The sequence below is a fragment of the Belonocnema kinseyi genome, chromosome 5 (assembly GCF_010883055.1).
Source record: "Belonocnema kinseyi isolate 2016_QV_RU_SX_M_011 chromosome 5, B_treatae_v1, whole genome shotgun sequence".
Classification (NCBI taxonomy): Eukaryota; Metazoa; Arthropoda; class Insecta; order Hymenoptera; family Cynipidae; genus Belonocnema; species Belonocnema kinseyi.
In genome coordinates this window covers 41,322,780-41,338,849 of record NC_046661.1, presented here as the reverse complement: position 1 = coordinate 41,338,849, position 16,070 = coordinate 41,322,780, and the positions used below count along the sequence as shown (strand labels likewise).

Sequence of the window (16,070 nt, the reverse complement as noted above, 5' to 3'; positions counted from 1 at the left end):
GTTGCGCGCGCAACTCATTCATTTACAGCGTCTCCTACTATATTCACACGGACATAGCCCTGTCATAGTATTGGACCACATCTCGTTTCAGATCTGGGAACACTGCCTTCATCCGTCCACTAGATGAACTTAGCAGGTGCAGGTATACAGTCGGCTATTCAACGTCGATTAGCCGACTGGCCAGTTCGCTGCTATTGGGCGACGACGTATATATTCAGCTATGATATGCTCAGTACAGAGTTGCCATGTCGTCACTGCTCATCCTCGCCATGATTCACACGAGAACAGAAATATTATTCTTTTCAAAATTATATTTTTTATACTAAACGCAGCATAATTGTTAGATATGGAAGATCCATGCAAAAAGTACTGAACGTAATTAATAATATTTAATTTTCGGAATAGAAGATTAAGATAAAAATCGCATGCGTTGTTAGATTACAATATGTCTACATATTTTAAAAATTTTAGACAATTCGTAAGTAGGGGCCAATTTCGGCACAAATACCTTAATTATTAAGGGCGTTAAATTTAAATTGTAGCATAATAATTTAGTTTTGTCATTTGACTCGAAAAATGTATTAGAATTAGGGTTTTTCCTTGACATAGCCGTAATTCTATTTTGAAAAGACGGTACGCCAAGTTATCAAAAAAGATCCAATTCTAATGCGTTGCAAATAAAACGACTCTTTTAATTATGAGCTTATAGGTTGATACTAACTCCTTTAAGAACCAAAAATAAATTTTGTGAATTAATGATTGCCTCCATTCGAAAATGTATAACTTTAAAGAGTTAATTAATTTTATTATTACTAATTTATTCCTTTTGTTTAAAATATTTTTAGAAGCAGTGCTGGAACAAGTCCAAATGAAGGACAGTTGGCCAGCAGTTATGGAAGTGCTCCACAGTCACTTCCAACATTTCATCATCCTAGTCATGCGCTACTCAAAGAAAAGGGTTTCACACAGCAAGTTTATCACAAATATCATTCACGTTGTTTAAAAGGTACGTGCAATTTTGCAATTTCGAGGAAATTAATCAGCATTTTAAAATTACTAATTTTATACGATTTCAAGTTTTTAAATTTTTACGTATTTTTAAACTTGTTCAATTTACACCAATTTAAGGGCATGTGATACTTCATCGTGTGGTAAATCGAGTTCAGTTCCCTTGTTTTTTTTTTCGACAAAAATGAAAATGTTTAAAAACTGTATTCGGAGATTCAATCAAATATTATAACGGACGTCCCGGACTGTTTTTTTAGGGATAATAACAAAAAATATGTATTGTGTGGTAAATAAAAATGTTATGCATATGCATTATTTTGAGGTGAGGATCGTTTTTCAGCTATCTGCCATTCCAATAATGTAGGTCTCTGTCGTACCGATGCTGTCGGTAGCACTCAAGAATAATTAGGGGAGAGAATTGTAACACATATAGCCTCAAAATACACACACATCATATTTAGACAAATTATTATTTTTAATTAACCCACAAAAAAAAGAGTCCGGGGACGTTCGTTAGCATGTTCGCTACCATTCCCCAGATTTTGAAGACAATATCTTCATCATTGTAGGAAAAAAGGTGAGGGAATATAACACTGGTAAAATCGAGACTAATTCCTAATCATCACACAAGTTAATCAAATGTAGGAAATTTTTTTTGTAATTTACCCACAAAAAAGAGTCCGGGGACGTCCATTAGCATGTTCGTTATCATGTCCCATATAATCTATAATTTTATTAGTATCGATATTGATATGTTTAAGGTCTTTGTATCAAAATAGAAAAAGTTTCTTTATTTTTCTATTAAATTGAATGCAATTTAATTATTTTAGTTGCAATATAAATATAGTAATATACATTATGTAATGTGTACAGCACTTCGACGTCATTTTCATGGATTATTTCTCAACAATTTTTTGAGCCCACCGGGGAATAATTTCATGGTCTTCGCAGAAAATATTTGCTTTAGCTTTTGGTTGATCGCTACTACCATTAGTGTTTGTTTTATTTTTATGGAATGAAAGTTGGAAATGTTGTCGAAAAACCTTAGAATACCATCTGTAACCAACCGATGGATTATTTTTAGTCTTATCACAGTATTTTTCTTGGAATGAGAGGAACATGTTCAAAATGTTTAAATCTTTAGATAAAACTTAAAGGCATGTGGTAGTTAGAAAATGATCAATTTTACCAGTTTTAGCCCCCCCCCCCCGGCGTTTTTCCTAGAATAATAAATATTTTTTCTTACAAAATTGGGACACGACAGGGAACATGCTAAAGGATGTCTCCGCACACTTTTTTTGTGGGTTAATTAAAAAAAAAATTATTTTGCTAAATTTGAGGTTTGTGTATTTCGAGGTTATGTGTGTTACAATTCTATCACATAATTATATTTGGGTGCTACTGACAGAATCGGTACGACAGAGGCCTACATTATTGGAATGACAGAGAGCTCAAAAGATATCCTAACCTCAAAATAGTGCACATGCATAAAACTTTTATTTAGCACAATCATTTTCTCCGAATTAAGTTTCAAAAAATTTTTATTTTTGTGGAAAAAGCCGGGGGTACTGTACCTGATTGACCACACGACGAAGTATCACATGCTCTTAACATTTGCAGAATCATTGCCATCATAGTTTCCGCTTTCTGGTGGAAAATAGGCAATGTGTTCCTTTATTTTGTGCATCCATTCAGAATACTACAGAAGCTGTCAAGGGCCACCTCGTTATCGGAAAGGTCTAAGATTCCATGACTGAATTTTGAACACAGTAGAGCTACACATTTCTTTGATATTACAAAAATATTGCAAAATATTTTTTGGCACCCGTAATACCCACATACTCAAATGTTTGCTGACGTCTTCTTCGTGATCGCCATTGTGGCAGTGTCTCTACAGGTACAGAAGCAATAAATTCACGCCGGAAGATTGGTTCCAAGCGTATGCAAAATCATTCGCAGTTAATTTCCCACAAGCAAATTGACATCTTCGGTTTGTTTTAAAAAGAAAATAGCATTTAATTTATATTTAATTCAGACCAACTAATATAAATTGAATTATAAGTTGAAAGATTTTTTTTTGTAATAATTGTATAAATTACCATTAAAAATACCTGGAATTTTAATTTTTTTTAACTAAGTGCACTAATGATTACTTGAACAATTCATGCCTTAAAAACGAAACCATTTTAGAGCCTACAGACATTAAAAATGTTCTTTTAATTGTATTCAATAAATATTAGATAATTTTTCGCTACATACCGTACGGTGAGCCTTAACCAATTGTAAACCAAGAAGGTTTTTTGCAGAATATTTCTCTAACATATTATGTGCAAAAAAGTAAAATAATCATAGGAGCGCTTTTATCAAAATAAAATTTTTTCGTTATTAACTAAAGACAATTTTTTAATAAAAAAAACTTCTTTAATCAGGGATTGTTAACATTAAATATAGTCAAAACAGGTCGACAAATTTTTATAAATAATTCTTCTAACTGGATTATAAATTATATTACTGGACTTTTTTTGTGGAATTTTGTCATCGGATGGTCTTCTGATATTTGTAATATGCATTTACAAAAATGTTGGTAGCGCGACAGAAATAGTATGCTGTACAGAATAAGAAATGCATGCAAGAAAAAAGCGCATGCGATATTTTCTTCAAATCATTTTCGAAATACGCGGATTTTCGAGTTTTGTGAATCGATACTAGAAGGCGAATTCACGTAAGGTGGGGGCGTAGGTCGGTTCCAAGGCTTAAGCCCTGTTGGGGGCGTAGATAATAATATCAAAAGCTGCTGAAATACTTCGCTAGAGAGCAGCTTGTTTAGAGTTTTCCCCCTGTTATGAGTTTTTATCTCTGTTGTAGAATTTTTTCCCCAGTTTTTTTTTCTGGTCAACAAACAGCAACTTGCAGCCCGCTTCACACGCTCGGAAACGCACGATATTCACGCATCTGTTGAAGAAACATTTTTATTCTTATTTTTAACATTTATTGTTGCTTAAAAGCTGAGTAAAAAATTGTTAAAAAGTTTTGTTTCACAATGAGAACTGTATAATTTACAGAGTATTTTGTATATTAACTAATTTTATACGTATCTGGATGTAATTAAATGATGCGGGCGTTTGAAAAATAAAAAAATTAATACAAAATTAAAAGCTCAAAATTTTGGAAAAAGTTTTGGTACAAATTTGGCGTGGACCAGTTTTTCGTTTGTTGAAAAGTAAATTCATGGCAAGTTAAAACCGTATCTAATCAATATAATCAAGTGAAGTCAAACTTGAGTGACGCGAAACACCTCGAAAAGCACGGAGTAAACATCTAAATGACTGATTTTTAATTTTAAATATTTTTTCAGGCAAGAAAATGTAACCCAAAAATACCTTGGTTGTCTGTTTTCTGCTTCAATATTATTGCCGTGAATGACGCGAGTGCAGTCGCGACTGGACCTAGGGACAGTATTTTCGATAGAATGCCATCGCCGTTTTAAATTTGAGTATAATTATTAAAACTAATATTTTTCAATACGGATCTTTCAATGGCGATTTTTTAATTTAAGGATGAATGATTTTTTGTAATTATGTTTAAAAACTAAACATGTAAAAGTAAAATAATTTTTATATTAATCTGGCGTTAAAGCTTATCAAGGTGACGACTTGACCAGGAAATGATTGGGAATTTAATTTAAAAATCGGGAATTTACTGACCTAAGTTTTATAATCGAATTGATGACACTTCAAACATAGAGAAGCAATAATTTTCTCAATTTAAAAAAGTAGATTTATAACGTTTTATTCGCTTACTTCTCGTTTATCCTGCCTTGGAACAGGATCTTAGGAAATATAGGAATATAGGAATCTTAGGTAATAAAGAAAGTGCTTCAAGTCGTTTTTAAGGCAGAAGGAGTATTTCAAAGAAGAAATAGTTCTGAATTATAATAGAAAGTTTTGTTATATTGTTCTTTGCGAATTAATTTTTTTTATTTAAAAATTCAACTACTTGGTTAAAATTTAAACTCTTTTGTTAAAAATTAATTATTTGGTTTTAAAACGTTACTGCTTTGTTGAATATCATTTTTTCTAACTAAAAATTTAACTATTCCAGTAGGAAATGGAACTATTTTGCTGAAAATCCATTTATGGTTTAAAATTTACCCTTTTGGTGTGAAGTTCAACTATTCCAGTTGAAGATTCATAATTTTTGTTAAAATTTCAACAGTTTGGTTGAAAATTAATTTATTCAATTGAAAATTTAACTGTTCTATTATTAGCTGAAAAATGATTTTTTGTAGTTAAAAATACAACAATTTGGATGAAAATTCGTCTTTTTTTAATTGAAAATTCAACTATTTTATTCATCCGTTTTTTTGTAGGAAGTTATCTTTTTATTTGCAAGTTAATCTTCTTGTTTAAAAATTCTTCTTTTCGGTTGAAACGTAAAGTCTATTGCTAAAAATTAATTTTTTTGAATTTAAGATTCATAATTTTAATTAAAAATTCATTTGTTTGTCTGAAATTTGAATGAAAACTTGTTTTTTTCTTTGAATGAAAAGAATTTTTTTTGCTGAAAGTTTAACTATTTGCTTGAAAATTTGTTTCATTTTGGTTGAAAATTATTATTTTTTTTTTCAATTGAAAATTGAACTTATTCGAGTTGAATATTCCATAATTTTAGTTCAAAATTCATCTGTTTGGTTAAAAGTCCAACAATTCTAGTTAAAGATTTACAATTTTAGTTGAAAATTGACCACTTTCTTTGCAAATGTAACTATTTTTTTAAAGTTAGTTTTTTTGTTGAAGTTTATTTTTTTTGTGGAAAGTAATTTTTTCAACTGAAAATTTAATTAGTTACGTTTTGGTTCACAATGATCTTTTTTAGTAAAAATTTGTTCTTGGTTGAAAATTCAGATATTTCAGTTGAAGAATCATCATTTTAGTTGAAAATTCAACAATTAGGTTTGAAAACTGAACTATTTTCTCGAAAATTCGTATTTTTTGTTAAAAATTGATATTTTTTAGTAGAAAATGTAAGTATTTGTTTGAAAATTAATTATGTTGTTTTGCAATTTTTTGCTCTGTTGTGTTAAGGATATTTAGAATTAACATCAAGAATTATAATAAATATTTGCGTTTGGCGACAAATATGAGTATGTTACTTTTAGTTGACCGGGAAAATTGAAAAATTTGACTGGGAAAAACCGGGTAAACCGGGTAATGAATAAATCAAAGCACGGTCGTGTATACACAGCTCCGGGGACTCCCGTGAAGGGTGAAGTCCACTTATTGCAGATTTCGGTTCATTCAAAAAATTGCTACTGGGGTTGCAATAGTACAGTAGTGGCGGTTTAATTTGAATGTTTCATGTGATAAAATCAGTATTTTCAACATGTATTTAATAATCTAAATAATATAAATACATTTTTTAATTTAATCAAAGTAATATATGCACAGTAAAGCTTAAATATCATAAGGTTACAAATAAATTTATTGAAGTGGACTTTAGAAAATAGGAAACAATTACAATAATGCAACGAGATATGTTAATATTTATAATTATGTTTAAATTGGAATGCTCGAAATTTAATGAAAGTAAATAATCTCGATAACAAAAACTTACTTATAAGAAAATTTCCAAATTGAATATTTCGTAGAAATATTTTTGGATCTACCTGACTAATGCGCCATGTCGCGCGGTGGCTGGATCACGAAACTCTTTGGCTTACGTAAGGGAACTTCCTCCACCACGAGAATCCCCGGACCTGTGTATACGACCGCGATTCAAAGATTTTAATCTTAATTGAAATCTAATGAAAAATATTTACTGAAAGATGTTTCGTATTTTTTATTTTATGTAATCAAGGAAACGTTTCCATATTAAACTAAAGTCGGGGCTAAATTATGAGGAACCTCACTTCTTTTAATTGCAACTCGCACAAAAAAACTCTGAATTCTCCAATAAAAAGCATATGAAAGTGGACGCTTGAAAAGGGAGACCGAAAAACCCCGTTTTTTTGTGATCCTTTGCTCTCGACTATTGGCAAATTTTTTTGAGGATAAAGTGATCATATCGTTTAATTTGGAAGACCATAAGTTTTCAGATGCTTTTTATTCGACAATTCAGATTTTTTTGCGAATTGCAATCAAAAGAAGGGAGGTTCCTCATAATTTAGCCCCGACTTACGGTCCATTTCATTTTTGAAAGAATTTAAACTTCAAGCATTCCAATTTGATTCGATAGAAATTTTCATTCAGATTAAAAACGAATCTTTTGAGTTTAGTTGCATCCAAAGAATATTTAAATTTGTCAATAGACTATTTTCGAAAATTTTAAGTTCATGATCGGAAGACTTTATTTGGCTGTTATGAAATTCGTTTCTTCTACGTTGATGATTTTTTTTTTATTTGAAACTACCCAAATTGGAAGTATGGAAAAATTTCAGATTGTCTGAATTTTAATGCTTGAAACCTTTTGGTTATTCTTAAATTTAAGTTAATTTAATCTTGAATGTCTCTCACTTTATATATTACGAAATTAGCAATTTTTTATTTATTTGATTTTTTTTACGTTCAGCGATTTTAAGTTAGGATTTTTTTGTTGAGTATCATGCAACTATTGCAATAATTGTCTCAATAATACTTTAAATGATTTCACACTTTAACGTTTCTCTTAATTACAAATTTAAAGATATATCTGCTGTCCTCTATGGCAAATATCACTAGGTTTTATCATATTTAAAAAATGAACTTAACATACAAGAAAAGTAAATGCTAATCAACTTGTAAAAGCACTTAAATTGAAAAAAACTGCTTATATTAAAAATTGTCCAAATGTTCGTACTATTCAAGATTTTATAATTCCAAGTTTTTTTTAAAAGAGCACAGATATTATATTAAAATGCAAGCTTGAAAACATATTCAAGGTTTAAAAATTCTCAAATCGTAATCCAGTTGTAAGATAAAAAACGCCAAACCTTTTTTGTTTGAAATTTGAAACTAAGTGGAAATTCTATGGTGTTGAAAAATATTTTGTTTCGATTTTTCGACGTAAAACTAGAAATTTTCGACATTTTCATTCAGATTTGAAGACTATATTTTTACATTAATGGGTATATAATTTTAATGCTTTATAATGATTTTACATTTTGTAAAACGTCGTATTCTTCTCAAGATTTTCTGAATTTGGACCACCTAATATCTTAACAGAAAAAAATATATATTTACGTATATAACTCGAAATCGTTATAAAATAAGAATCTTTTTTTTTACAATGGTATGTAATTAAAAGTCACACATGATGATTATCTCACTTTTGTCTTCTTTTCCCGACTGAGGAAACCTTGCTGATAAGAGAGATTCTGAAGATGATTGACTAAAACATAAAGATTTATAGTGATATATTGTACAAGTTCAAAAAATGTATGAATCATTTTTCTTTTTGCAGAGCGCAAGAGGCTCGGAATTGGTCAGTCACAGGAAATGAACACGCTTTTCCGATTCTGGTCATTCTTCCTTAGGGAGAACTTCAACCGTAGTATGTACGAAGAGTTCAAAGCTTTGGCGAAGGAAGACGCCAGCGCTGGTTATCGTTACGGCCTCGAGTGCCTTTTCCGTTTCTACAGTTACGGTCTAGAACGAAAATTCAGGCCGCAGCTTTACAAGGACTTCCAAACGGAAACGATGTGTGATTATGAAAACGGTATGTAGAAAAAGAAAACTAAATGTTTGATTTTGAAAATTGTGTTTAATTGTTATAAACATTATTCGGTCGCTTCATTTTTGAAATGGAAGAGTTTACAATTTATATTCATTCAATTTGAGAAACCTTGATTTTAGTCCAGTCAATGAAGGATTTGATAAAAAGAAATCTGAAAAATAAGAATTTTTTTCACAGATACGTTGAGAAAGGCTTTATAAAGATACTGTAAAAGGTCGTCAACCATATATGTACGACAACGGTCGCCATGTTGGAAAGTGTAAAACAATAACATGTTTTTCAAAATAACTTGAGAAGGGTTGATTCTAGGTCCTATATGGTCATTTTAAAAAATGTTCTTAATTTTGTAGTGCATAAAAAAGATTCTAACTATTGTAGACGTATTATTAACGGCTACACTATAAAATTGGATTAACTGTACAATTGTGCATTTTCTGAACAACTGAAAGCTGAAAATATCCTGTTGAAAAAAATGAACAACTCATTTGCATTAAAAATTATTATTAATTTTCCAATTTAATTTTTAATAATAATATTTAAAGCATCAAACAACTAAATTTAAAAATTAAAGCTATGATGTAGGCAGCACCAGTGATGATGACGAGTCCTAATGGCAATATTGGGAGCGGGAGCAAGAACGGCTACCTCGATTTGTTATGTTATTAGCAAAAGTTTTGAGAATTGCTTGTTTGATGCTTTAAAAGAGGCCTTTAATATTATTATTCTAACTTCAAAATTAGGAAATATATTGCATAAATATGGAGGAACAATAAAAAAATTTCATCTCAAAAGCATTCCTTTAAGGCTTAAAGTATTCCGGTTATTGGATCAGTCGGTTTAAAAATTATCAAAATTAGTTGTTTGTGACGGATAAATATGTCCCCTGTCATATAATGTCTTTCTTAGGGGCCCTTTCCAGGGTAAAAGTTGAATTATCACTATTTAACCCTTTGCGGCATGGCGGGAATACCGTATTCCTACCTTTTTTCATATCATTTTTTGCGATTTCAGAGTAGTTTTTATTGGATTTTACACAGGGTTTTTTTTTAATTTCATGGTGGCAGGATGATCGAAAATTGAAATTTTTGTACGAAGGGTCTAAATTTTTAAAATAATTTGTTAATACTTATAAACAAAGATGAAAAAAATAGTTTTTGTCAAAAAAATTAATTTTTTAAAAAACTATCCATTATATCCTTATAAAAATGGGTGCTTAAGGGTTTTTGGGATTGCTGCATACGACTCTGGACTCAGATTTTGAAAATTCAAAATGGCGTATCCAATATGGCTGCCGAAAATGGGAATATTTTTGGATTTTATCTGAAAATTGGTATACAGTGGTTTTTGGGGTCAGTGATCACGAATATGAACTCAGATTTTAGAAATTAAAAATGGTGCATCCTAGATGGCGCCCGAAACTTGGAATATTTTTGGATTTTTTTATGAAAATTGGTATACAGAGATTTTCGGGGTCGCTGATCACGATCTGAAATCAGACTTTGAAAATCCAAAATGACGGATACAATATGGCGTCAAAATAATAAAGTTTTCCGGATTAAAAAAAATTAGTGTACAAGAATTCTTGGAGTCACTGATCACGAATCTGAATTTAGATTTTGAAAATTTAGAAAATTGATACTAATCCATGTTTTAGGTGAGTAGGTGTATATTTTTTCAAACCTTAATATTCTAAATATTTGTCATTTTGAATACAGATTCAAGATCAGCGATTCCCTGCCTGTGCTAACTTTCAAAAAACAATTTAGAATTATTTTGAATTTTGGCCCGCCATTTTGAATGTCCAAAATCTTAGTTCAGATTTATGATCAGAGATACCAAAAACCCCTGTACACCAATTTTCAAAATAAAAATTTCCAAATTTTGGCCGCCATTTTGGGTCCGCTATTTTGAATGTTTAAAATCTCAGTTCGAATTCGTGATTAGCGACTCCAAAAAATCCCTGTAGACCAATTCTAAAAAAAAATCCAAAAATATTCCAAATTTAAGTCGCCATATTGGATCCACCATTTTGAATTTTCTAAATCTGAGTTCAGATTCATGATCAGTGATCCCAAAAACCCCCGTATACCAATTTTCAGAAAAAAATATGCCAAATGTTAGCCGCCATATTGGACCCACCATTTTGAATTTTCAAAATCTGAGTTCAGATTCGTAATCAGTAACCCCAAAAACCCCTATGTACCAATTTTCATGAAAACTCGTTTCCCTGAAAAATGTATGCCGGAAAGGGTTAAAGTTATTTTAAAAACATGGCATCTTGTAGAGGCCTTTCGCGGGCTCAAAAAATGGCTAATTTCGGCTTTAAAATACGTTGAATATTGTTAGTAAAACTGATTTGGAGACAGAAAATATAATGTGAAATTTGAATTACTGCTCATTTGTACTTGCTTCCAGAGTAGTTCAGCAGGTATGTTAAGCTGACGTAACCACATGTTCAGATCGAGTTAAAACCTATTTTATAATTAAGGGCTCATTCAATGCTACTTTAATGCCCTATTGTCGAATTTATTGCTCCACTATTTTTTTAAAAACCCAGGGGTTACGCTAGCTTCCCCTTAAGTTGGCGGAACCCCATTTGAAATAAATATTGAATCGAGTTCTGTCATATCACATAATTAAGACCTCATTTAATGCTCATTCACAATGCCCTATTGCCAAATTTAATGCTCCCCTATTTTTTGTTCAGCCTCACGCTAGCTTAACGTTAAGCTGGCGCAACCCCGCGTGAAATAAACGTTGAATCGCTAGCTTAACATTAAGCTAGCATAACTCCCGGTAAAAAAAAACAGTGCATCATTATATTTGGCAATAGGGCATTAAATGAGCATTAAATGAGCTCTTCATTATGGTGTGGTCAGATTTACAAATAGTGCATAATTTAAATTAAGGATAGTTTTGCACTGTTGAGGGTGGCTTTTGGAAAATAATTTTTTATGGTTTTCGAAAGCATTAAATGAGCCCTTAATGATGTGGTATGACAAAACTCGAATGAAGGTTTATTTCACATGGATTCCGCGAGCTTGACATTAAGCTAGCGTAACCCCCGATTTTTTGAAAAAATAGTGGAGCATTCAATTTGGCAATTGAGCATTAAATTACCATTAAATGAGCCCTTAATTATGAAATAGGTTTTAACTCTATTGGAACATGTGGTCACGTCAGCTTAACATATCTTAGTTTAGTTTAATTTTAGGAAAACATATACCGAGACAAAATATGATGAGAATGATGTGGCGTTGACTAAAGTTGGCAAACAGCTTTTGCTAGAATCGGGAAGTGCACAAAATTTTAAATAATGATTTTGTTACCGGTTTATTGCTGGTTAAGCTTACTTCCTCGACATGTGCTTATGCGTACAAATTTAACACCTAATTTATCAATTGATATGCGGGCCAAACTTTGGATTTAATTCCAAATTTCAGAAAAAAAATCAACATAGTTTTGACTGGTTATTTTATGGCTGATTTTATTTTTTTTTATTATATTATGGCTCTTTTTATACTGATAATTTTTAATGCAAATGAGTTTGTCGTTTTTTTTTTTTTTTTACCAAGAACATGTACTTGCTTCGGTACAAATCGCCTGATCCACACCAAACTTTCGCATTCAGTCCAGTGTCGGGTGTTGCCTTCAAAACAACCTTAGACTGAATTTAGGGAGATCGAAACGTAAATATTCAGGGCCGCCTGAACGGTTTCAAATTGGAATGCAGGCTATTGCGCAATATACTTGACTCAGAACTCGCGCAATGCAGCTCTTCCAAGAAAACTGTCGCAACTACTCTCGCCCTGTTCCCCTGAGAAACTTCTGGAGCCAGCAGTTCTAGGAAGGCCGAGAACGGGGTAACTGAAAGTGAAAGTTTGATGTATTTCCGAAGTTCTTTCCAGAATATATTCAGCTTTGATTTTATTTGTTCGGAACTCGCACAATTTTACAATTAATCCAATTTTATGGCGCAGCCGTTGATAATACGTCTACAATAGTTACAAACTTTTTTGTGCACTATAAAATTGTGAATATTTTTTAAACATAATCATATTCGACCTAGAATCTAGACTCAACCGCTCTCGAGTTATTTAAAAAAAAACATGTTATTGCTTAACACTTTCCAACATGGCGGCCGTACTCGTCCACATGTAGTTGGTTTTTTTTTTCTCTAACAGCATCTTTATGAAGCCATCCCTGAAGTATCTGTGAAAATATTTCTACTTTTTCGGATTTTTTTATTTGAGTAAAATTTTTCCCACATTTACCGGACTTTGTTAAAACCTTTCCACATCAGACGCTTTAAAATTTGAGTTTCCTTACATTTTTCGGTTATTCAATTGTCTCAAAATGTATTTCATTCAAAAACTTACTAGCAGGTTATTAGCGTAAATACCTGCCGAAGATACATTTTTAAAAATTTCTTTCTTCGAATGCACTACATAAGTTCTTTGGTTGATTTAAACGAGAAAGTCGATCAAATATTAAGATCGCACAAAATTAAAAGAATGGTTTCCGCGAGTTCCGTGAGTGTCCTTTGACGGAGGTTGGTTGAATTTCATTAAGCATTTTTAATTTTCGTAAACGACAGCACAAGTAGTTTCTTATTTAATCAATTATTCAATTTATTATTTTCATTTGTAACCTATTGCTTGCAGAAATATTTTGAAAACGTAACTGAGAATGGAGAATATGTATAACTTATTAATTGAATACAAAATTATGAATCTTCTCTTAGGACAATTATATGGACTTGAAAAATTCTGGGCTTTCCTCAAGTATTACAAAAATGCGGTCGAGCTCGACGTCGATCCCAAACTTCAGGAATACCTTTCCAAGTTTAATAGCATCGAAGATTTCAGAGTTGTTGAGGTTTGTAGTATTTTATATTGTTTTAAACATATAATGTATAAATGATTTTACATTTCATTTTTTGTATAAAATTGTGAATGGTGGGGGATCATTTCGACACCTGGTGCCAAAAATCAAAATTAAAAAGTGCAGATAGAATTTTAAAGCTACCAGGGTGGCGACACTTGCCCGGGGAAGACGGGGAATTTATTAAAAAAACCGGGAATTTACTTCTGATCGCAGTAAAATTCAAGTTTTCATTATTATAATTTTTATCAATTTAGAAAAGTGAATTCTACTTTACCTATAGTCGTAGCTGGGCATATGAGTGTGCTTATTATTTTACGGATTTATTGACTTATTTACGGTTTATGGATCTTAAACATAATTTGGGATCACAACTTCGGTTAATTCATCTTTTTTCGTATCCTGTATAGTTTGACCATAAAATTGAATTTTCGATTTTTTACGGTTTGGTTTAAAATTTTTATTTTCGATTAATTTATCAAATTTTGATAATGCCGTAACTCAGAAAATTTTCTTTGAATAGCCATACATAAAAATTTTAAATATAAAAAAGTGGTCTCAAAATCTTCCAAAATGCGCTCACTTTTTGAATTTGTATCCAAAATGGCTGGTTAACGAACTCCTCCTTTCTTTTATGTGCTAAAAAAAGTGTGTCAAAGATCGATTTGATTCGCTCATTTTTTCGAGAGTTATCATGTTTACGGAGGACGGCCGAATGGACGGACGGACAGGCAGACGCCATCGTAAAAACTTGATTTTCGAACTCAGGGGGTCTCGAACCGTGGACATCCGTTGAAAAACTGTAGTGTTAAATTTCTGAAGATTCTAATACTTTCTCAATTATAAATTATAAGAATGTAAAAAAGTGCTTTAAATAGTTTTTAGAGTAGAAGTAGTATTTTAAAAAACAATATTTCTGAATTATGATAGAAATTTTTGTTACATTCGTTGCGAATTCGTATTTTTTTTTAGTTAAAAATTCAACTGATTTGTTCACAGTTAAACTTATACGTTAAAAATTAATTTTTTGTTGATTGAACGTTCATCATTTTTATTGGAAATTCATCTCTGGTTTAAAAGGTAACTAATTTGTTGAAAATCATTTTTTTAAACTAAAAATTTAACTATTCCAACAGAAAATTTAACTATTTTGCTAACTATATATTTTTTTGTTGTTTAAGAATTATATTTTTAACCAAAAATTTATTTATTCTATTTTTGGTTGAAATTGCTTATTTTTTATTTCAAAATTAAATTATTTGTGTGAAAATTTATGTAGTTTATGGAAAATTCGTCTATTTTGTAGAAAATTAATGTTTATGGCAAAAATTAATTTTTTTGGTATAAAGTTCAACTACTCCAGTTGAAGATTCATCATTTTGAGTAAAAATGCATTTCTTTTTTTAAATATGTGCTATTTGATTGAAAACCTGTTTTTTCTTTTGATGGAAAGGATTTTTTTGCCGAAAAATTTTTGTTGGAATATTTTTTCTTTTTTTTTTGGTTGAAAATTATTTTTATTTTGAAACCGAAAATATAACTTATTCTAGTTAAATATTCCATAATTTTAGTTGAAAACTGATCTCATTGATTGAACATTAGTATTTCATTAAATATTTAATTATTTAATTTTCGTTCGAAAAATGATATTTTTTAGTTGAAAATTAATGTTTTTTGGTAGAAATTAATCTTCTTGGTTGATAATTCACCTTTTCGGTAAAAAATTCAATTATTCTACTAAAAGATTCACATTTTTAGTTGAAGGTTTGAAAATCCAACAATTCTAGTTGAAGATTTACCATTTTAGTTGAGAATTCACAAATTTCTTTGCAAATATAACTATTTAAAAATTAAAATTTACGAAATTTAAATTAGACCAAAATCCAAATTAAAAATCCCATTTAACGTCCAATAATCAAATTGATGCAAAATCCTGTTAAACAAAACAAGAATCCAACGACCAAATTTGGACAACAACGAATAAACGAAAACCAAAAATCCTATTGTAATCTGAAAAAAAAACAAAAAAATAAAATAAAATTTTCGGACAAAAATGAAAAAAAGAGGAAAGAAAAATGAGAAGGCAGCCAACCACATCCCCTTCCTTCTCCTTTTCTTTCTTTCGTCTTTTTTGTTTTTATTACCATCAAATTACAATAAAATAAAAAACATAAATAAATAAATTTGCATTACCAACGTTTCGGTACTTGTACAGTAGTAACCTTATCAAGGCCTATTTTAATTGACAATCTTTAATAAACCGTTCTATTTTTAAATTTTGAATTTTGCAATGAGGTTTAGCGACCACCCTGTTTAAGTATTCGAAATGAAATAGATAAATAAATGGACGAAGACTCAGAAAATATTAATAACTTCAAGGAGTTATGTGTTGCCCTCATAACACCTGATAAAGAATGCCCACCCATCACTACCGAGGAGGTGAAAAAAGTATTAAGAGGGATGAAGAA

At 30.7% G+C, this 16,070-nt stretch overlaps 1 protein-coding gene across 1 annotated transcript in view; it reads left to right on the top strand.

Annotated features, from left to right (window-relative positions):
- Positions 1 to 16,070, top strand: part of LOC117173617 (la-related protein 1) — a 110,995-nt gene that overhangs the window by 89,742 nt on the left and 5,183 nt on the right. Inside the window, exons 14-16 of the mRNA XM_033362256.1 lie at positions 846 to 1,006; positions 8,446 to 8,700; positions 13,463 to 13,596. Coding sequence (XP_033218147.1) covers positions 846 to 1,006; positions 8,446 to 8,700; positions 13,463 to 13,596 — 550 coding nt within the window. The remainder of the gene's footprint in view (positions 1 to 845; positions 1,007 to 8,445; positions 8,701 to 13,462; positions 13,597 to 16,070) is intronic.